Genomic DNA, 22,333 nt, shown 5'->3' on the forward strand with positions numbered 1-22,333 from the left:
CCAGAAGGTGGGGTGCGTATATGTGTGATATGATTCTCTTGACCATGTAGAAGATTATATTGAAAGGTGCACAAAGAAAACAGTGATGATGTATTAAAAAATAACTGAAAAACAAGGTAATTATTAACCCTAGAGAAAATAATGTCAGAGCAGAAAGGATATAACCACAGTACCTGGCAGCAGTGAGTATATAGACATAATAATGTCCACTCTTCTATAGTTTCCTATGCAACTGTAACAAATTACCACAGATTTGTTGGTGGCTCAACAGTATGAAGGTTACTCAAAGTTCTGGAAGCCAGAAGTCCAAAAGCAGCTTCACTGGACTCAAGGTATCAGCCAGTCTAACTCTTACTAGAGGCTCCAAAGAATAATCTGGTTACTTTCTTAGTTTTGGGAGGCTACCTGCATTTCTCAGTTTCTAACCCTTCCCCTGCATCCATCCTTCCAACCTCTTGCTTCTGGTATCACATCTACCTACTTCTCCTCCTTAGATCTTACCTCCCTCTTTTCCTTGTAAGGATCCTTGTGATTACATTTAGGGCCTAGGATAATACAAAATAATCTCCCTATGTTAATATCCTTAATTTAATCACATCTCTACTCCCTTTGCCATATAAGGTAAATTCACTTGTTCTGGGAGGACATCATTCAGCTTACCAAAAACCTGAATACTGGTTTAAACTGTAACAGTAGGGGTGTCTGCCTTCAGCTCAGGTCCTGATTCCTGGGTCCTGGGATCAAGTCCTACGCTGGGCTCTCTGCTTCTCCCCCTACCTCTGCCTGCCACTCTACCTGCTTGTCTCCCTCCCCCTCCAAATTAAATTAATTAGTTAATGAAATTTAAAAGAACAGTAACAGTATAGCAATACTGAAAAACAGGAGCAGTAAGAGGGGCTATCATCTACATATGAGGACACCTAAAACTGACAAACAGCTAAATGAACATACTCTTTAGAAATAGGAAAATAAATACCTGAAGAAACTAGCTGAAAGTCTGAGGAAGGGGACTCCAGGGTAGTTACAGGTGAGGAAGACAGAAAACTGTCACTTTTCCCCATAAGCATTTTAAAATTACTAACTTGTTGAACTACGCACACGACCTATAGAGATAAAGTGAAAATCAATTTAAAATAAAACTAAGATTAGGCAGGGAGGGAGAGAAATCCTGATTGGAGATTGAAAAAGTATCTCCCAGGCTAACAAAACAAACAGAAAAATCAGAAAAATAAAAATAAAAAAGTTAATCATTTATACTTCTAAAAATCTGTTAGAGATTATAAAACAACCAATTTAGGAGTGAAGATTTTATTTCCTAAATTCATCTTTTCACAGCACTAGGAGGACAACCTATTTAAAAAGGCAAAAATTACTGGGACACTTGGGTGGCTCAGTGGGTTAAAGCCTCTGCCTTGGGCTCTCAGGTCATGATGCCAGGGTCCTGGGAACAATCCCCACATAGGGCTCTCTGCTCAGCAGGGAGCCTGCTAACCGCCCCCCTCTCTCTGCCTGCCTCTCTGCCTCCTTCTGATCCATCAGATAAATAAATAAATAAATCTATCTTTTAAAATAAATAAATAAATAATAAAAAGGCAAATTACTAGCAAAAGCAAACCTTTAAGTATACTGAGATATCGGGGCGCCTGGGTGGCTCAGTGGGTTAAAGCCTCTGCCTTCGGCTCAGGTCATGATCCCAGGGTCCTGGGATCGAGCCCCGCATCGGGCTCTCTGCTCAGTGGGGAGCCTGCTTCCCTTCCTCTCTCTCTGCCTACTGTGATCTCTCTCTGTCAAATAAATAAATAAAATCTTTAAAAAAAAAAAAAGTATACTGAGATATCGATTGGTATGAGCTAAATTTGAAATACAAACACAAATTTAATCTAACAATTAGGGATGGCTAACAAGTAGTACACTATGGTGCAAGCTGCTCTTTTAACAGCTAGTACAAAGCTCCCCAGGAGGTATTTATTCATTTATTGAACAAATGTTAAATGATGTGAGAACAGTACAATGAATCTATTCAGTCTGTCAGAAATGCTGAGTAAGATACTACCCTACCTGTTCTCCCTTCCCCGAAAAACGGCAACAAACTGCCTTTTCCCTGTAAGTGTAGACTGCAAACCAAGTGAGCAGCAGTGGCGGCAACATGACAATCACTGGAGTGAGTAAAATCATAGGCTCCGCCCCAGATCTATAAGCAGAATCATAATCTGCATTTTAATAAGATTTCAGGGAAACCCATAAGCACATAAAGCTTGAGAAGTACTGATATCCAGCTAATACAGATCTTTTGACAATAAAATAGTGCACTTCTGAATAAGGAATCAGAGAGAGAAATAAGGGTGTTCACTGGTACAATAATATGCACTTTCTCTTCAGACTCCTGTAAAATTTTTTATGGGCTCAACATATATTCATCAGCCTACTCAAGGCCTGGTAAAAGATTCAGATCATCACAGAACATCATAGAAACAGAGAACACTGCCACAGAGGGGGAGGAATAACAGGGGTTTTTTTTAAGAACCTCCGCAGTTTAGGGTCAACACTTCTCATGGGATTTTCCTGAGATCACACCTTCAGGTGCTTCCAAACTCCACTCCTACCAGCTAGGGGAATATGTAACCACTAGTATGAAGGATGCTTTGGCTCTAGTGCCCGCTGAAAGCCCCACCACTGATGCAGAGTATCCAGTCCCAGGAAAGAAGAAAACCATGGAGGGACTTGAGAATAGGAAAAGGAAACAAAAAAAAATTAAGCAAGCTTGAACTTTTACTGTAAATTAATCAACCTAATAATCAAAGTGCCAGACCCCAGCCTAACTCAAATTCTGATGAAACTAATCTTCCTACTTTTGTCTTTGGATTCCCCAAACTCCGAACTCAACTAAGCTAAAGCTGTATTCATTAATGCAACATGTACTTACTGAAAGTGCCTATAAATCGCAAAAACAACTGGTCGATCTTGGTTTGTGGACTTGAAAGACATTTATTCTGTTAATTGTTAATCTGTTATTTCTGTTAATCATGCATTAAATAACTAACTGGGCCAACTAAATTTTCTGAGCACTAAGTATATGCCAAAACTAAGCACTCATGTATATTTAATCCTTTAAATAACAATGCAAGTACTATTAATCATCCCCATGTAGATAAGAAAACTAACAAACAGCAGTTGTCCAACTTTTCTTACACTCTGCCTTCCACTGCCTGTCAATAACAGACCGACAACAACAACAAAAAAAAAGCCACTTCATTTAGACTTTCCCCTTCTACTCTAGACCCAAATTACTTCTTTGAGTTTTCATACAACTTTCCTCAGCTATGATGATGGGGGGGGGGGAGGTTTAGCTATTACAAATGAGTAAGAAAAGCACTGACAAGGAGCAACAAAGGACATGAACAGAATCTACATACTTAAACATGCTCAAACAAGTAAGTGGAAAAGATTTTACTGAATGGCAATATTGTGCTAGACACTGTAAACACATCAGGAAATGGGTACTCCTATTCATTGCGGGCGGAAGTGAAAACCCACACTAACTTTCTAAGGCAATTTAGCAATACATTCTTTAAGCCATAAAGAAGGTCACATCTTTTGACCAGAACTCCCGTGTCTAGAAATATACCCTGAGTAGTAAGATTCTCACAAGGATGTTCATCATAAATTTACAATAGCAAAAACTGTAAAAACTAAAAAGCCCAAATTAAGTACAAAAGCCATTTATCTTCTTAGACATTAACTGAGGGAAAAAAGCATTATATAAAGCCTAACATGTAATGCTTGTTTTTAAAATATACATTCACAGTAGAAAAAGGACAGACCAACGCCAATATGTTAATAGGTGTTACCTTAAAAATGGTGAGATTATGTCTGACTTTATTTTGTTGTTTACTTATGGTAGTTCTAAAGTCAGAAGAACCAAGGTTCAACCTCTGGCTCCCCCACTCACCATGTGTAACCCTGATCAGGTTACTTTATCTAATTCTTGACTTCCTTATCTATAAAATGAAAATACTATTAAGACCTATCCTCAGGGGCGCCTGGGTGGCTCAGTGGGTTAAAACCTCTGCCTTCGGCTCAGGTCATGATCCCAGGGTCCTGGGATTGAGCCCCGCATCAGGCTCTCTGCTCAGCAGGGAGCCTGCTTTCTCCTCTCTCTCTCTCTCTGCCTGCCTCTGCCTACTTGTAATCTCTGTCAAATAAATAAATAAAATCTTAAAAAAAAAAAAAAAAAGACCTATCCTCAGAAGCTAGCTGTGGTGATTCAATGGTAACACATGCAAAACACTTAACACTGGTTGGCAGTCAGCTAAGTTTCTTGAGCACTTTTTTTTTTTTAAAGATTTATTTATCTATTTTAGAGAGAGAGCGTGCACACACCAAGCACAGGGGTGATGGGCAAAGAGACACAGGGAGCCAGAGTCTTAAAGGAGACTCTGCCCGGAGCCCAATGCCTGGGGCTTGATCCCACAATCCCAAGATCATGACCCGAGCCGAAACCAAGAGTCTTAGATCCTCAATCAAGTGTACCACCCAGGTGCCCAGCACTTACTTTTAAAATATATGTTTATGCTGATATTGAGTTGTTTTTCCTTAAAAAAAAAAAAATCCGTAATATTAACAAATCATCACATAACAAGAATTTAATGAAGCTGTATTGTCACTAACTTGAGCAGTGTCATTTTACACAACGTTAACAAAATTCCCAAGCGATCTGGTCAAAAATCAGAGATGGTGGACATATGAATAAAAGGAGCTATGCATTTACTGAACAGTCAAAGACTCAAAAGGAGAGGGGGGGACAAAAAAAGACACATTTAGGTCTTTAGGATCTAGCATACTTAATAACGTCTAGTTTAGTTCTAAATAAGCACCCAAAAAAAGACCAAGTCACTTCAGACATCAAGAACAATTCAAGGTGTAGTTTAATGGAGTATGACACAGACTTCCGCTTCAGGTATCAATGAAACCAAATTGTTATTTTTTAAAGATCAGGGTATCTTGGACATTACTACTTTATTATTAGACATTATTATTTCATAAATTTTACTTAGCTTTAGAGTCTACTAACTGCACATCTAGATGCACATTCCGAACATGTACAACCTTCTCAGCAATTCTTCAGAATGAAGCTATAGAAATCACAGGATAGTTAAAAGAAAATGGTAGCTACCTGAGCAATTCATTAGATCCTCTCTAAGATAAGGCCTATATACCTTGCCTATCACAGATCTCTGGAATATAATTTCCCACTTTCAAATCTAAAATGATGAACACACTCTGTTAAGTTAAAAACATGCAACTATGAAAAAAAAAACATGCAACTATGAAAAACTTCGGAAACCATATATAAGAAATTCATGACAAGATCTCTAGGGACAGAGAACCTGGGAGAATGGGGTTAAGAGGGAGACACATATTTTCACTCTATACCTCTTGCACTGTTTGGATTTACCATCTGTAGGTGTAACCTAAAAAGTTTACTTACTATTTTTCATTTGTAAATTTCAGTGTACAATTCAGCATTTATTACTATATTCAAAGAACTGTATAACCATCACTATCTAATTCCAGAATATTTTCATCCCCCTTTTAGAGAAACGCTGTATCCAATGGCAGTCACATCCCTCACTGGTCTTATCAACCACAAATTTACTTTGTCTTGATAAATTTGCCACTTCTGGGTATTTCATATAAACAGAATCATTTAATATGTGGTCTTCTGTGCCCAACTTCTTCAACTTAGCATAATGTTTTCCAAGCTCTTCCATGTTGCAGCATATAACAGAATTTCATTCCTTTCTATGGCTGCATAATATCCCATTGTACAGATACACCACCTTTTCTGTAAGCATCATCAATTAACAGACGTTTGGTCTGTTTCCACTTTTTGGCTATTATGAGTTATGTTGCTATAAACATTCATGTCTAAGTTTTTATGGACATATGTTTCAATTCTCTCAAGTATATACCTAGGAAGAGAACTGCTGGATTGTATGGTTAAATCTATACTTAACTTTTTAAGGATCTGCCAAATTAACCAAATGCAGGCTTGAAACACACAGGATAGAGGAAAGAGAGAAAAAGGCTTATGGGCAACTACATTTACCTGGAGAGATCTCCAGTAATATTCATTTGTAAATTCAACTCACAAGCATTTAAAACCACTGAAAAACATAGTTATATCTTAGAAAAACTTGAGATACATGTGATTCTTCATTTAATTCCAAGAACTACTAAGTATTTGTACTACAGCACCATCTCAACACCAAAAAGCATGTCAACTCAAAAAACGGAAAATAATTAATTATTCACATTCCAAAACTACCTGTAAATTTTTTACATAGGATTAGCCAAGGATCTCCCAATAATATGAACAGGTTAATACCACAAGCCAGAAAATGTTATGGAAAAGGCTTAGTGTAACAAATTGATGCTCTTAATATACCTAAAGTGAAGGATATATATATATATACCTATGTTCCTCATATCCTCCACAGCACTGGGCACTCACTATATTCTTGTTGACTTGTGGATGAGTAACTATCACTCTACCCTTTCTCTATGAGAACCAGAGATTTAGATTTTTAATCAAATAGTATTTTTAAAAACTGAACCACAGAGAAGCAATGGGGAAGACTAAAAAGCAGACAGAACAGTTTTACTCACTCATAATCTTGTGTACAAAATGACAATAATGTCTACCTCAAAGGCTACTTCAAGAAATACAACTATGATCATTCCTTATACAGGTACCAAATTTCCCTAGTATGCTAAAGATTTTGCTTTATTAAAACATGTATGAGGGGCTCCTGGGTGGCTCAGTGGGTTAAAGCCTCTGCTTTCAGCTTGGGTCGTGATCCTGGGGTCCTGGGATCGAGCCCCACTTTGGGATCCCTGCTTGGCAGGGAGCCTGCTTGCCTTCCTCCCTCTCTGCCTGCCTCTCTGCCTACTTGTGATCTCTGTCAAATAAATAAATAAATAAATAATCTTTAAAAAAAAATAAAGCATGTATGAAATAACATGTTTTTCTCTCTGCCTGCCTCTCTGCCTGCTTGTGATCGCTCTCAAATAAATGAATAAAATCTTAAAAATATATATTTTAAAAAAAAAAAAAGCAGAGGTTCACTGGTCCATGAACTCCCTTGAACTGGATAGAAGAGATCATTCAAAGATTTCAGAAGAGAAAATCTTAGCCATCTTACTGTTAATATAAGGTTTACAATAATGAAATGTGATTTACAAAATTCATGGGATCTTCTATTTTTAAACTAGAAAATGCAAAACAAATGAGGTAAAACTCTGGTCAAAAATTTAGATTTTTCGGGGTGCCTGGGTGGCTCAGTGGGGTAAGCCTCTGCCTTCAGCTCAGTTCATGATCTCAGGGTCCTGGAATCGAGCCCCACATCAGGCTATCTGCTCGGCAGGGAGCCTGCTTCCCCTCTCTCTCTGCCTACGTGTGATCTCTCTCTCTCTCTCTCTGTCAAGTAAATAAATAAATAAATAAGAATCTTTTAAAAAGAAAAAAATTTAGATTTTTCCTTAATCCTATCCTGTAATAGCCTACAAAATAAAGTAATCCATTTCTGGTTTTCAAACTGTTAACCTGGGATAAACAGATTTATCACACAGCAGTACCCATCTGCCTTCTTTAGTATCTTCTGTCCAGGGCTCTCTTTGTCTACCTCCGATCATTTAAAGGAAGTACTTCTGCTGTTCCTTCCCCCAGCAATAAATAAAGACTAGAAGCACACACTTGCTATAAGGTAGAAGCTACCTAAAATGTCCACAAATGCATGAATGGATAAACAAAATGTGGTATATATATACACAATAGAGTATCATTGTCTTAAAAAGGAAGGAAATCTGGTCACATGCTACAATATGGATGAACCCTGAAGACAAGTAAGCCAGTCACAAAAAGACAAATACCATATGATTCCATTTGTAGGAAGTATCTAAGGTAGTCAAGTTCATAGAAACAGAAAGCAAAATGGAGGACACCAGGGGCAGGGGAAGAATGGGGAACTGTGAAACAGGTCTAGTTTCAGTTTTGCAATGTGAAAAAGATCTAGAGATAAGTTTCACAACAACGTGAATATAGTTAACACTACCAAAGTGTATGCTTAAAAATGGTTAACATGGTACACTGTGGGGTTTTTTGTTATGTGTTGTTTAACAATAAAAAATGCATTAAAAGAATTTATTTTATAAGCTGAAAAATATTTTGCTTGAAGAACTGGTTCTGTTGCTAGAAAAAAATTAATTCTCCTTTTATGTCAAGGGAGAAAAAGACTAGGAGCAATCCCTTCTCAACTACCAATTCCCATAATAACCATTTTTGCATGCTGCATCCCTAGATAAAGAATTTGACAAGATTTATTGCCTGCAACAGATTTCTCTCTTGAAATAGAGCCTTCCCAATCTACTAGCCAATAAGAATGTATTAAAGATTCCTCTTGGGGCGCCTGGGTGGCTCAGTGAGTTAACTTCCCTTCCTCTCTCTCTGCCTGACTCTCTGCCTACTTGTGATCTTTGTCTGTCAAATAAATAAATAAAATATTAAAAAAAAAAAAAAGATTCCTCTTATGCTATCTTAGAAACACATCTATTCCATACCCATAGGTCTCTTACCTTGTGGTAAACTGGAAAAAGAAAGAGACAGGCAACACCAAAAAGGTTCTATTTCCACTCTGAGACAAAGGACACCTGATACTCTAGAATGTCAAGTTCTAAAAGTTAACATTTTTCCAGATCTTTAGAGAATTTAAAAAATTTTCTCACTAATCATTTTTATCTACTTTGGTGTCTCTCTTAATAGGGGCTACTAAAGAAACTTAGATTCCTTCTGAATAAAGTATAAAACAAGCCAAGTTGTTCAAAACCCAATATATCCCTCTAATAGTTTTACCCATGGCTAGAGAGACAGAAGTTTTTAATTAAAAATTTTAAAAAATGGAATACACTAAAACTGTCAAGTCCTCTATCTTAAAGATCCATACCTCTAATATCATAGCAGAAACAATAAGTACTAAAAGGATTCCTAAGAAAAAGATTACCCTCCTAACAGTCTAAAAGCTATTATTTCCATATAAAATAATCTCAACTCTTCCATATTTCAGTAGGCATATAACCATAGGCAAAACTTTAGGTTAAAGCAGAGGTTCTTAGGGGCGCCTGGGTGGCTCAGTGGGTTAAAGCCTCTGCCTTCGGCTCAGGTCATGATCTCAGGGTCCTAGGATCGAGCTCCGCATCCGGCTCTCTGCTCGGCAGGGAGCCTGCTTCCCCTTTTCTCTCTCTGCCTGCGTCTCTGCCTGCTTGTGATCTCTCTCAAATAAATGAATAAAATCTTTAAAATATATATATATTTAAAAAAAAAAAAAAAGCAGAGGTTCACTGGTCCATGAACTCCCTTGAACTGGATAGAAGAGATCATTCAAAGATTTCAGAAGAGAAAATCTCAGTTGATACTGGAACGTTCAGAGAGGGAAACAACCAAAAGAAACTAAAAATTACAAAAGTACCACCTCTGGTACAGTGGGTTATAGAAAAGCATTTCATCATGATTTCCCAAGGATTCCACATATGAAGCAGGCGAAGACCTGGGTGACACTCTAATCAACTACTGTTAAAATTAACTAAACACATGTTATGAAAAGTAAGTTTTTAACAAACTGAACATTTAAACAAAGATTGGGAAATTGGTGCAGCCAGTTTTAAAAGGTGTACGTACTTTGACAAACATTCTCTGAAGGACAGAAAAACAGCCACAAAAATACTGAAAATTCTAAACAATAAATAAGATTGGGAAATTCAGCAACTGCTTTAAAACAAATTACGCTATACTTAAAGTAAAATTTAGGAGTACCTGCCTAGCTCAGCAGGAAGAGCATGCAACTCTTGATCTCAAGGCTGTGAGTTTGGGCCCCCCAATGGGTGTAGAGATTACTAAAATATAAATAAATTTTAAAAAAAAAGTAAAACTTAAAGAAAACACTGTTCTCTCTCCCCTTCCTCCCTATAATAATGAAGAGTTGGGAAGTACAAAGTTACCATGCCAATTTTATGCCTTTCTCCCAAGAAAAAAAAAACACATCAAACTGCTACATATTGGCCTCAAAATTAAACACAATGCCAAGGTCACCAATTCATTTCTAATAACCAGGCACCAACCCAGAAATGGCACCACACCAGGCTCTGAGGAACTCTGTAATCCTACATTAAGTATTAATGTTAACTGGACCTGAGCAAATAGTGGGAAAAGCCCTAAAAAACTTTAAGCTAAAGTATTTTGGCAAATATGTACTAGTATGTAATCTCTGCAAGGGAGGTAAATTTAAAAATAGATTTTTTTTTTAAAGACTTTATTTATTTATTTGACAGAGAGAGATCACAAGTAGACGGAGAGGCAGGCAGAGAGAGAGAGAGAGAGGGAAGCAGGCTCCCCGCTGAGCAGAGAGCCCGATGCGGGACTCGATCCCAGGACCCCGAGATCATGACCCAAGCCGAAGGCAGCGGCTTAACCCACTGAGCCACCCAGGAGTCCTAAAAGGTATCCTTCCTTCACCAAGATCACCAGATGAAAGAGCTTAATTAAGGCAGATCTAATTTGGTATCTAAAGAACAGCGAGAGAGTAGGCTGAAACAATATCAAGTCACAGGAAAGCTTTTATAGGAAAGTTTAGACATTCATGCACAAAAGCAGCATACTGCTCTGATCACTTATCTTATAGTCTGTGAGACTCTTTTAAAGCATTAATACAGTGAAACCTATTAACAGACTAAACCAACTGCTGTCAAGTATTTCTGGATGTCAGGATTTCTTTACACCTAAAATCTGAGGACGCCTAAGGCCTTTCAAATTTTCAAGTATTTATCGATTTTAAAATATTAGTGATAAACCCTACACATTAATAAAAAAAAAAAGATGAAAAATGACTTTACTTTCCCACAAAACATTAGCAAAAAGAATGGCACTGTTTTACCCTGCTGCAAATCTCTTTAATGTGTGGCTCAACAGAAGACACCTAGATTCTCTTAACTGCTTCTGCATTCAATACACTGTGTTGTGTTGGTTAGATATGAAGAAAACACCCTCATTCAGGTATGTGGTTGAAAAGGCAGGAGTATTTTAACAGGCCTTTCAGGTTATGGATATCCCTTTGACACTACACCAAAACTGGACAAGTGATAGTTTTTTGAAGGTCTGTGGAATCTGAAACCATTTATCAGTTGTGTGTTACATTAAAATCCAATGCTGTATGATGCATTTTTTACTTATGCATTTTTTAAACATCACAGGCACTGGGTAGTTTTAAAACACTGATTCAGTCATCCAAATATTCAGAGGTTCCAAATGTTGACACATTTCATCACATTAAATCAAAAAATTGCAATCATTAATATTACAGATCGCATCTGAAACATCTTTACGTATTGGTTAGTTATCCAACTCAGGATGGCATATACATGTTTTCTAAAACTCTCACTTTTGCTTGAAAGCTTAAATTTTATCGTGGGCAACAAGTATTGTCCACTGAGGCAACAAATTCACTGTTTACTTGAGAAAATGTCTGCCAAATAGCCAAGTCTAAATAACCATCGTTTATTTGTCATTAGTTCTTTCTAACAAAACAATGTTCCTTGAAAGGAGGAGCTAGGTAAATGAGCTCAAAACCCAAGTTAAGTGCACCAGTGCTTTTCCTCCAGACAACATGTACTCTGGTCTGTGGCATTAGTGCTGTGCTTCTATCTCTCATTTTGCCACACAGAATGTTTAACAGACATGTACTCAAGAATCAAGATTTAATAAAGTTCGTTTTTACTGCTTCATCAGAAACATTCCTATGTAAAACTGGCATTTTCAAGTCGCTGGTACATGGTGAAGATTATTACCATGACCGCTGGGGCCAGCTGCTGCCAAGGCCTTGATTCACCAAGATGCCAGCAGCTTTACCCATACTGCTTTTGTACCATTGCTGCACAAGCCGACACTGTCAAAAAGGCAAATATATTATAATGCAAATAGTTTTGACTTCATGGACCTTCTGAAAGAGTTGAGGGGTCACCAGACCACACTCTAAAGTAGCTGTTTTGATAATGGTTATGGACCCTCTCTAACCAGAAAAGTGCACATGTGTACAAATATACACACTACTTTTTTCCAAAGATTTTGAGAGTGTATGCACGCATGTGAGCACACTGGGGCAGAAGGAGAGGGATGGAGAAGCAGACTCCTCACTGGGCAAGAAGCCTGATGCAGGACCCGATTCCAGGACTCTGGGATCATGACCTGGGCTAACGGCAGACACCCAACTGACTGAGCCACCCAGGAGCCCTAAAACCATTAAAATTTTTTATGATATCCCAAAAACTGTTTTTCACAATTTTATTTAGTTCTTTATTTGGGGAATATTTAGACTCTACAACTGAATTTTTTTTCCCTGAAGAAACGGTCTGTAGGTCTAAATCCTACCAAAAATAAACAGAAAGTAAACTGTTGAAAGACGCAATGCACGTGGACATGGATATGCACTAGATATGCAATGCATATCCAAATTCCATAAAAACAAGGCTTCATGTAATAAAATCATATCCTAAAATAATTTACTATAAAAAAATCGAGACTGTCAAATATGGAGATAAGGGAAGATATACTTGTTTTAAAATATTATAAATCTAAAATTATTAAGTAACTTTATTAAATAATGAAAATGTACAAAAAAAGTCATGCATTTGAATTTTTAGTATTTAATATTTCCACAAGTAAAATTTAAGCAAGTAATAGATTACCAGGTATTGATACTGCAAAAAAAAATTAGGAAAACTTCCTTCCTGTTGCACTTTAAAATGATGAACTTGGTTTTCTAGTGTTGAATCCAGATTTTAAAAACAAAATCAGTAATGTTTCTACTACTAAATACAAAGGACTGAGAAGGGATCAAGTGATATATAAATAGGTTGCACTGGCCATGGGTTGATGATGTTGGGTGATGGGGGTTCAATACACTATTCCATACACTTTCCATAATATTCAAAATCTCCCATAACAAAGTGTTTAAAAAAAAAACACAAATACAAAAAAATAAAAATAAAAGCACAAATACAGAAAGAACCAGACCAATTAAAAACTGGCCAATTACTACCTTCAGGACAAATGAAGGGATGCACAAGAAATACTGCAGTCTTGGTTCAGCAGTGAACATCCACATGGTCATCATAATGTAAGCACTGACTTCTAATTTAATCATATACATGGTATGGTTAAATTAGGGTATGGGGATGATAAACTGGGGTATGGGGTGATGGAGTGATAATATTAACAGCTTCATCTTCATCTACTAGAGGAAAGTCAATTGGAAATGTCTAACATGCATGAGAAATAGAAGTTATCACTTTATTCACAAAATATTAAGCAACAGGGAATAGTGGAAGAGTTGAATATAATCGCCTTTAGAAGGACAAGGGAGGATTAGGGCGTGGATGAAGGTAGGGACTGCCAGTTTTCACTCTAAACCCTTTCTAGCACAGTACTAATTTAAAAACATACAGACAGACAGACACACACACACACACACTTTTTTTGGGTGAAATCTAACAAATACAGAAAATCAAAAATCAAAAGAGAAATGTCCAGAATAATCAGTTAATCACTACAGCCACCCCCCAGTCAAAACACTATCTCCATGAGGCCCCCAGATTCCTTCTCAAGAACAACTCCCTTCCATCACTTAAAAGTAACCACCACATACTGGCTTTTATAGCAATTATTTTGTAGCTATTCTTCAAAGTTTACCACTTTAGTATGTGTCTCTAAGGCTATGGTTTAGTTTTGAATGTTTCTTAAACTTTGTATTAGTGGACTCAAAGAATATGTATAAAACACATATATACCATCTCTTCACTCTGGCTGAGGAGAAATTCTTAATAAATTCCCCAGTTTTCTCATTCTCCAACTCTTCCTCACTTGCCATAAATGTTCCAACAATAACAGCTAAACCCTTACAACACTTTATGTGCCAAGTTACTGTTTTATGCATACTAACTCATTTAATCACCAAAACAACAGCGTAAGGGAGATTTTATTGTGATCTTCATTTTAGAGAGAAGAAAACAGGCACAAAGAGGTGAATTAATTTGCCCAAGATTACCCAGCTAGCAGAGGACTGTATTATGTAGAGGATGTAATTATGTAGCCTAGCACCAGTGTCTGTGCTACCTACTATCTCATGAGATCAAGTTGTCAATAAAGGAAATTTTTCAAGTATGGAATATGGTAAAATGTTATTACCACTACTACGATGATTGAAAGGAAAACTGCAGGATTAGAGATTGTCTAAGTGATAGAGACTTCAGTACCTCACCCTTCTCCCAAAGAGCTATACCAAAGATAAACCACTTAAAAGTGCCTGAGGAGGGGCGCCTCTGTGGCTCAATCCTTAAGTATCTGCCTTCAGCTCAGGTCATGAACCCAGGGTCCTGGGATCGAGCCCCACAGTGGGCTCCCTGTTCTAATGGAAGCCTGCTTCTCCCTCTGCCACTTCCCCTGCTTGTGTCCCCTCTCTCACTGTGTCTGTCAAATACATAAAATCTTTTATTTAAAAAAAAAAAAAGGTGCCTGAAGAGACCTGTGCATAGAATAAGTATCCCAATAAGAGTACCCCATCAACCAAAGACCAATCACAGTTATCTGGTCAAACATAAAAATTCTTAGTTCTGCAATGCACTTAATGAAAAATTCTGAGCCTTCATTAAGTCCAATAAAGACTTCTTTGTAAATTAAGGCCCCCAAAGAGCCCAATATCTCATACAACTTAACTTACCGGTAGTAATAATGTTGGGCTCTTTCTTCTCTAAAACATCTTTGAGTGTTAACAAGATTAGCATATAAGGAACAATGGAAATCTAATCCAGTCCTGTGATCTTAAGGCTAAGCTTACTGGAACCCAAAGAATCACTTATTCCAAGTTACATATACTTGTTTGTCCCCAGGATAAAAACTCAAGGTCTCCTAACTTCTTTCTATTACACAGCTGTAGAACATCAATCCAAGTAAATACATCCATGACATCCAGAGTATATCACAATCATCTTTTCAATGGATCTCTCTCCTTTTCAAAACCTCCTAACAGTAATCACATTCCTTCATTCAACAAGTACTCAACATTTACTGGTGTGCCAGGCACTGTTCTAAGTACCATAATTTGTATAGGATACTCTGCATAGAGCAGATGCATTAGTCCTACACAGCGTAACAGCAGAGATTTAGGGTAAATTATAAATAAGAAGGGCCATAAAGAAAGATTTTTTAAATATTTCCAAGAAAGGAAGATAAGGAAAAGAGTTACAGACATGACCTGAAGAATTCTAATAAGTGATAAATTGTGGGATGACTGTAAGGCATTCTGAGGTGGGAACAGCAAAAAAACAAAGACCGAAGAGTAAGACTGTACAAGACTTGTTTGAAGAACAGCAACCATTTAGCTGGATCATAAACCGGATTAGCAGATGAACTTAGAGAAACAGGGGACATACTGTTGAAAGATCTCGTATTCTAGGCAGAAATAGCTGAATGTAATTCATAATCCTAGGGAAGCAGTGACCACTAAAGATTTCTGAGGAACATAAAATTGGGACAGCATTTAATATCAACTTAGAAGCAAAACAGAGAACAAGAAGCATGGAACCATTTAGGAAGTTACTGCAATGTGGATGAAAGATACCGAGATCCTGAACTAAGGGAAGTTGGGTATGGAAAGAAGACTAAAGCATCACAAAAGTAACAATGGTATGCCATGACAGCTAGCTGTGTGCGAGGGGAAAGACAACCCAGAGCCTTTGATGGGAAAGAACTTGCAATACATCATTAACAGAAAACAGGCAAGCTAAACTGAAGATCTAGCTAGATGTAACCTGTTTAGAGATTACAGTCTAAACCAAGGGGGAAAACATTAATCTATTTGAGAAAAGCTAATCTTCCCTTAGGAACATAAACATAATAGACCATGACATGGAAACTACAGTATGCAGAAAAAAAAAAGAAAAAAAAAACCCAAATTAAAGGAGTATAATGTGAAAATTAGGGGCTTTTTTAAACTTACTACACTAGCATAAACTTAGGTACTTAAGTCATGTTTTTATTAAAATACACATACCAAGCCTCAGCATGCTAAGATGCTAGGAATGCACTGTATGTTAAAGTATTATTTAACAACCTCAAAAAAAAAAAAAAATCATTTAATGAATCAGTAGCAAGGGGCACCTGGGTGGCTCAGTGGGTTAGGCTGCTGCCTTCAGCTCAGGTCATGATCTCAGGGTCCTGGCATCTCAGAGTAACACACTGGGCTTTCTGCTCAGCGGGGGTGCCTGCCTACCTCCCTCGAACTCTCTCTCTCTCACTCTCTCTCTCTCTTTGCCTGCCTCTCTGCCTACTTGTGATCTCCCTCTGTCAAATAAATAAATAAAATCTTAAAAAAAAAAAAAAAATCAGTAGCAAAATGTAGCTACTAAGTATTAGCAGAATAGAACTACAACTGATCCCATCATACATATCACAAACCATCATTTAATTCAGTTAGATAAGTTTAGAACCATCAATTTCTTCTAATTAAAACCCATGTGGTCTCTTTGCCTACTGTTTAAAAAAAAACTACAAGCTCCTTCAGGGCAGGGTTTATGTCCCAGATACCTTGCAGCCCCAATGCTCAACATTTCGGAACCCCCTCAACAGATCTTTGCTATAAAAAATAAATGGAAATCAACCCAGGAATAGTTTCCAAGTATACAGCACTCTCATAAGTTGAGTATTATACAACAGCACAAATGATCCAGTATTCAGTGGCTACTATTCAACAGATAATGGAATTACAAAATGAGTAACACATGAGTCCTCCCTTGAACTTAGAGGATTTCTCTCAACAAGTCAACCACCACAAGCTTCACCAGAAAACCTTGATTTGCGCTATTTATGCGACCATCAGTGAGTCTCTTAACTAAGATTTCTCGTTTCTCATCTGAAAAACAGATGAGGATTCAACAGAAATGTGATAGTGCTCCATAAAGTATCACAGGTACAATGTATGCCAGCTGGCTCCCAAAGAACACGAAACTGATCAAACACTTCACTGACAATGACACTGACACAGGCAAATCCAAGCATTTGACTGGCTCAACCCAAGTCTATCATCCTACCACCACTTGAAGAAATCCTCAAAACTAACAGTACTGCAGAGAGTAGGTTAGAAATAGGATCTTAACGAGGACAATACAATCTAGAAGATGATTTATAAACTTAAAGGAAACTTTTAAAATTAGAAGTACATTTTAATTCATTTGAGTTTTGTTGGAAAATTCTTACTATAATTCAAGACAGAATACCATTAAAATTCAAACTTTAAACAATATTTCTGAACAATGAAATGATACAACTACTTTATGGGAAATAATGCCTCCAGCACCTAAAACCATCTCAAATGAGTGCAAAACTGACATTTCCAAACTTGAAGTTTTTGAAATACACTAATAAATTTGGGAGAAGAATTAAGACTTAAGTAGTTTAACTGATCAAACCTAGCTTCTAACCGCAAAAGAATAGGCTCCCCAGAACCATGGGTGTTTCCTTACCCACCTAAATTAATCCTTACCAGACAATAAAATGTATCATTTGAGCCATCATTTCTTTATAGAACGTCAATCAACACCACACACTGAAAGCAGGCAAGTTAAACACTAAAAAATCTTACCTCAAAAATGAAAGACAGTCATTCAAAAATGTCTGAGGTAAATGTTGATGCCCTTTTTAATATAATTATCTAAAAATGACGTCTGAACATGAAAATGCATCACCATTTATTTGTACATGAAATTTACAGTCAGAAAATCTTTACAATATGAAACTTAGATTCTTCTTGTGACAGTTTTATATAAATTATCATCTAGTACCTTCACTTAATAGATAAAAAGTAATGATATAAGGTATTACTAATAAAAGACTAAAGACCATTTTCCAGAAAAGTGACTTTTAAAACTGTTCCTCCATTGCTCAGACATTAAACTCAGTCTGTTCTTAAACTGTAACAGATCGAGCTGCAAGGAAATCATTCAGTAATAAAGATTCTGACTCCATATTCAAATTTTGCATTATTAAGTGCTTTCTTACCTTCTGCTACATCATCATCTACTGCTCCTTTCACCTGAGAAAAACACCACTGAATATCGTTCCCTCCTCCAGCTCCTGGAAAAAGAAAACATAGCAATTAAAACTGAGTTCTGTTCATGTTTACTCTCGTAAACACAGAGATGGTATCCATGGTTGGCATGATACTAATAGCCTGGTACTGCCCACACATACAACCACCAGCCCAGAGCACTAACTTGGAAGGAGGTTAGTCTCCAATAACTGAGTGCATTTAAAAAGAGAGAGAGATTCCAGGTATGAAATATCTGAAGGCCACGTACTATCATTAACACTGCACATGTGTTTAAAACTTCCATTTTCCCTTCCCCTCAAATACAGTAAAAGCCTCACATTCACGCAAGACCTACCAGAGAAAAGTAAATACCAAAAGTCAGACAGTTTTCCTTTAAGTTTACAAAAGCCTGCAGAAGGGTTAATAAGGTTAAACTACCATAAAACATGGAACGAAGAGAAAACTTCAGGAACATTACAGCCTGGGTGAGGAGTAATGATTCATATGAACCCCATCACCAAAGCGCACACACAGCAAACACAACACTCACCACCCATTTCTTTGCATTTCATTACCAGCAAATCACTGGCTCCAGTCAGGAAAGAAATTGAAATAAATGCTGGTGAGGAGACTGTCAGAGGAAGCTTGTTTTGCCTCCTTTCACCTTATCCCTCAGAATCCAGAGGACCTTGCAAAGAATTTCCCTAGTTTGTCATCATCTTGTGCAAAACAGTTTTTATTTAGCTTAATTATTCAACAAGGCCAAAGAGCAACTTGTTTACAGCAAAACATAGGTCAATCCAACACGTTAACTTTTTTGAAGGTTTATTTAAAGGTTATCTAAATACTGTAAAAAGCATGGAAAATTGGTTTCGTTCCTGAATGTCTCTATTTCACTTCCAAGCACTGTGGAGAAAATGTCCCGGATCTAAGGAGGAAGAAACTGAATCAACACCTAAAATTGGTTCTCAGAAGAAGGAAGACATTCAGCAACATCAAAATGTATAAAAATCACTCTCAAAGCAATTACCTTTCTCTTCCTTCACCTTCATTCCTTGCTAAATATTCCAAACTGGATTTCTCTATGCAACCTCCCCCACCCCAAGCTTTTACCTAAATCTCTCTCCCCTTGGCTATTTATATCACTGAACTCCACAACTATTTTAACTAACTCTACGAAACCCTTTTGGGAAAAGGACATCTGCACAAAAACTAACATACAAAAGGCAAAGTTTAAATTACATTTTTCATGCAACTTGGTGTATTAAAGACCTTGCACTCTTGGACACGAAGGGTAAGAAACCAAAGGGAACTAGTTCAAGACAAAAAAATTGAGGCTTATGGTCTCAAAAATGTACGTACCCACAGTGGGGGAAAAAAATAGACCTAGGTCCCCATTGTATTTCAACTTGCAAAGTACTCTTCCTTCTCAGTACAAAATACATTAATATGAACACCCAAGAAGGCTTGCAGCAAGGGAAAAAAACAGGAATTGTATTAAGGAAAAACCCTAAAAAAAGCCCCAGGGAGCTGGGGGGAAACCGGGGAGAGCGGGGGTTATAACCGGCTCTTCCAAGCAGTAGGGACAAATCTGCACTCGCCCCCACCCCGCCCCACCCACGCCTTACCCCCCGGCTCGCCAGCACACACCCCACCCCCACCCATGCCAAGGTTCCAGCCCTCATTTTAAAAGCCATTTCTGTATCACAACGATCCCTTGCCTCAGCAGAACCCTCCCCACCCCCACCCCACCCCACTTGACCAATTCCCTGAAATCCAAGGGGCGCCCCGTGGCTCTACGAGAGGCACAGGCGGTCGCTAGGGGGTGATGGAGGGAGAAGGAAGGAAGCGGTGCCTTGTCAGTGGACGAGGGTGATTTCTCCTTTACCTGCCATGTTGCGCTGCAAATGGTGACCCTGCTGGGTTCCTCGGGGTCTCTGCTTCCTGAACTCACCCCCCTCACCTGGGGATGGGGGGGTAGAGAGGGCGGATGGCGGCGGATGGCACCTGTGGGGGGAAAGGGCGGGGGTCAGGGGAGAAGGAAGGAGGGGCGAGCAGATCAGCCAGCAGGATGGTGGATTTCACTCTGGGGCTTCCCCGCTCTCGCTCTTTCTCCAGCGGCGGCGGCGGCAGCTACGACAGCGACGGCGGCGGCAGCGGCAGGGGTAGGCGACTCCACTTTCAAAATGGCGCCGGCTGGCCTGGCCAGTGACGTCACCCGGGGGCGGAGCGGCCGGGCCGGGCCGGGCCGGAGGGGCGGGGCGGGGCGGGGCGGGGCGAGGGCCGGGGCGGGGAGCCGCGGGCCAGACTCCGGGTCCCCGCCCCTTCCTCCCCCGCCCCGCGCGCTGCGTCCCTGCGGGCCTGGCCTGCGTCGCGCCCTATCCCGCGCGCTGTTGGTCTGAGGTCTTGCAGTGCCGGCTCTGCCCTCGGTCCCTGGCCCGGTCCGCTCTCCTGTGCACATCGCAGTGTCCCAAACCCTCGCACCTGTGCCTGGACTCCGGAACGGGCTCAGCCGTGCAGTTACCATGCTCGCTCCCTGGGATTCGTGGGATCCTGTGTCTTTGAGCGTACCGTGTTTCTACTTAAAATAGTGACTCTGTAGCCAATGAAAAAAAGGACGGGGGTGGGGGCGCCGGATAGACTTGGCGGCTCGGCCAAGGGAAGAGTTCGCGGGTCTGAGAAGGACGCAGCTGGCCTGGTTCCATGCGGGTGAATTAAATACCTTCTCATGGGCCCCGGGACCCGAGGCAAGAGTCCTTGGCGACTGAAAGCAGTTGAGGGTTTCTGAACAGAAAGCGGAGTTTGCTGGTAGCAGACATGGCGGAAAAAGTCGCCCCGGTCGGTCCAGCTGAGAGAGTGGAAGCGGTGGTTAAGCAAAGAGCTGGGCTCTGAAGCCAGGCTGCCAAATGCTGACGCCATGCATGAGATGAGGTTAACAGTCCTACCTCATAGGATTGTTTCAAAGATTAAATGACTTAATTAGAATACATGATGAATGTTTGCCGCCGTTATTGTTAGATATTTGTTGAAAGCATCTTCAACAGAGTTAAGAGGTATAAGAAAAAAAAAAAAAAAAAACAGGAGACACTAGTCATCATCCAAGAGAGTTAGCATAGGTACCTCATTGAAAGATGCATTAACGATGCAGTCGCTATATCCTACTGGATACTTTACATATCTCAGTCCCCGCAACACTCCTAGGATACAGATAGCATATTTTGCACATGACCAACACCTGTAAAAATATCCGGGATTTGACCTTAAGGCTGAAAGGAGTGATCAGGCATTCAGAGACTAAGGGGAAGTTAACAATTATTTACATCTCCTCCTCATAGCTCCACTTTCTACCTTGGTCTTGATTTCTAGAACAGTTCGATTGTAAAAACAAGTTTCAAAACGTATCCACACAGGGATGCCTGGGTGGCTCAGTGGGTGAACCTTCTGCCTTTGAATCTGGTCATGATCTCGGGGTCCTGGGATGGAGCCCCACGTTGGACTCTGCTGGGCGGGGAGCCTGTTTCCTCCTCTGCGTCTCTGCCTGCTTGTGATCCCTGTCAGTCAAATAAATAACGAAAATCTTAAAAAAAAAAAAAAAAAAAAGAATAAAACAAAACGTATCCACACAGAAAAACTGCACCATTGGGTTATTATTCCTCCATTTCTATCTTAGTATTTCTCCCTTAACCAGTGAATAAGCAAACTAAAACTCCACCCTGTATTTGTCATCTTTCAGCTACCTATACGAAACATGAACGCACTGTGTGCAGTACTGACTTCTATTTTGATTGATCTCATAAATGTGTCTCTCTGCCTATGCCTTTACTACTCATTTTTCCTTTTTACTTTCCATGCCATTGTTTAATAATTCAATCCTAGACTCTCCAGTGAACCTTAATCAAAACTGAGAGACTAGACCATTATACTAAAGGACTGGCACCCCTAATACACAAGTCACTTTCTTGTTTTATGCTTCAGCTTTTGCTATGTGTAAGATTTGTATCTTCACGCTTCCTAAAAAATGATTCGTTCTACATAAATGATTTGTTCTTCTTAGAAGCCAATGAAGCTTGCCTAGAAACTAAGATAATTATAACAGAAGTTCATACAGCACTATGTGCTGGGTGCTGTCCTAAGAACATTGTACG

General features: G+C 39.0%; 1 protein-coding gene across 2 annotated transcripts in view; it reads right to left on the minus strand.

The window, feature by feature from the left end:
* The window catches only part of PPP2R2A (protein phosphatase 2 regulatory subunit Balpha), a 91,745-nt gene extending 71,352 nt beyond the window's left edge, over positions 1-20,393 (minus strand). Inside the window, exons 1-2 of one of the 2 annotated variants that reach the window (XM_032855791.1) lie at positions 20,077-20,393; positions 18,158-18,232 (exon numbers count right to left, since the gene is read on the minus strand). In XM_032855791.1, the coding sequence (XP_032711682.1) occupies positions 18,158-18,232; positions 20,077-20,083 (82 nt within the window). In that variant the 5' untranslated portion in view covers positions 20,084-20,393. Of the gene's footprint in view, positions 1-18,157; positions 18,233-20,076 lie in introns of those variants that run through there. The other variant, XM_032855792.1, reaches the window with a different exon arrangement.
* Between the last annotated feature and the right edge of the window lie 1,940 nt (positions 20,394-22,333).

Source organism: Lontra canadensis, unplaced genomic scaffold, assembly GCF_010015895.1.
Source record: "Lontra canadensis isolate GAN:19392208 unplaced genomic scaffold, GSC_riverotter_1.0 scaffold10, whole genome shotgun sequence".
Lineage (NCBI taxonomy): Eukaryota > Metazoa > Chordata > Mammalia > Carnivora > Mustelidae > Lontra > Lontra canadensis.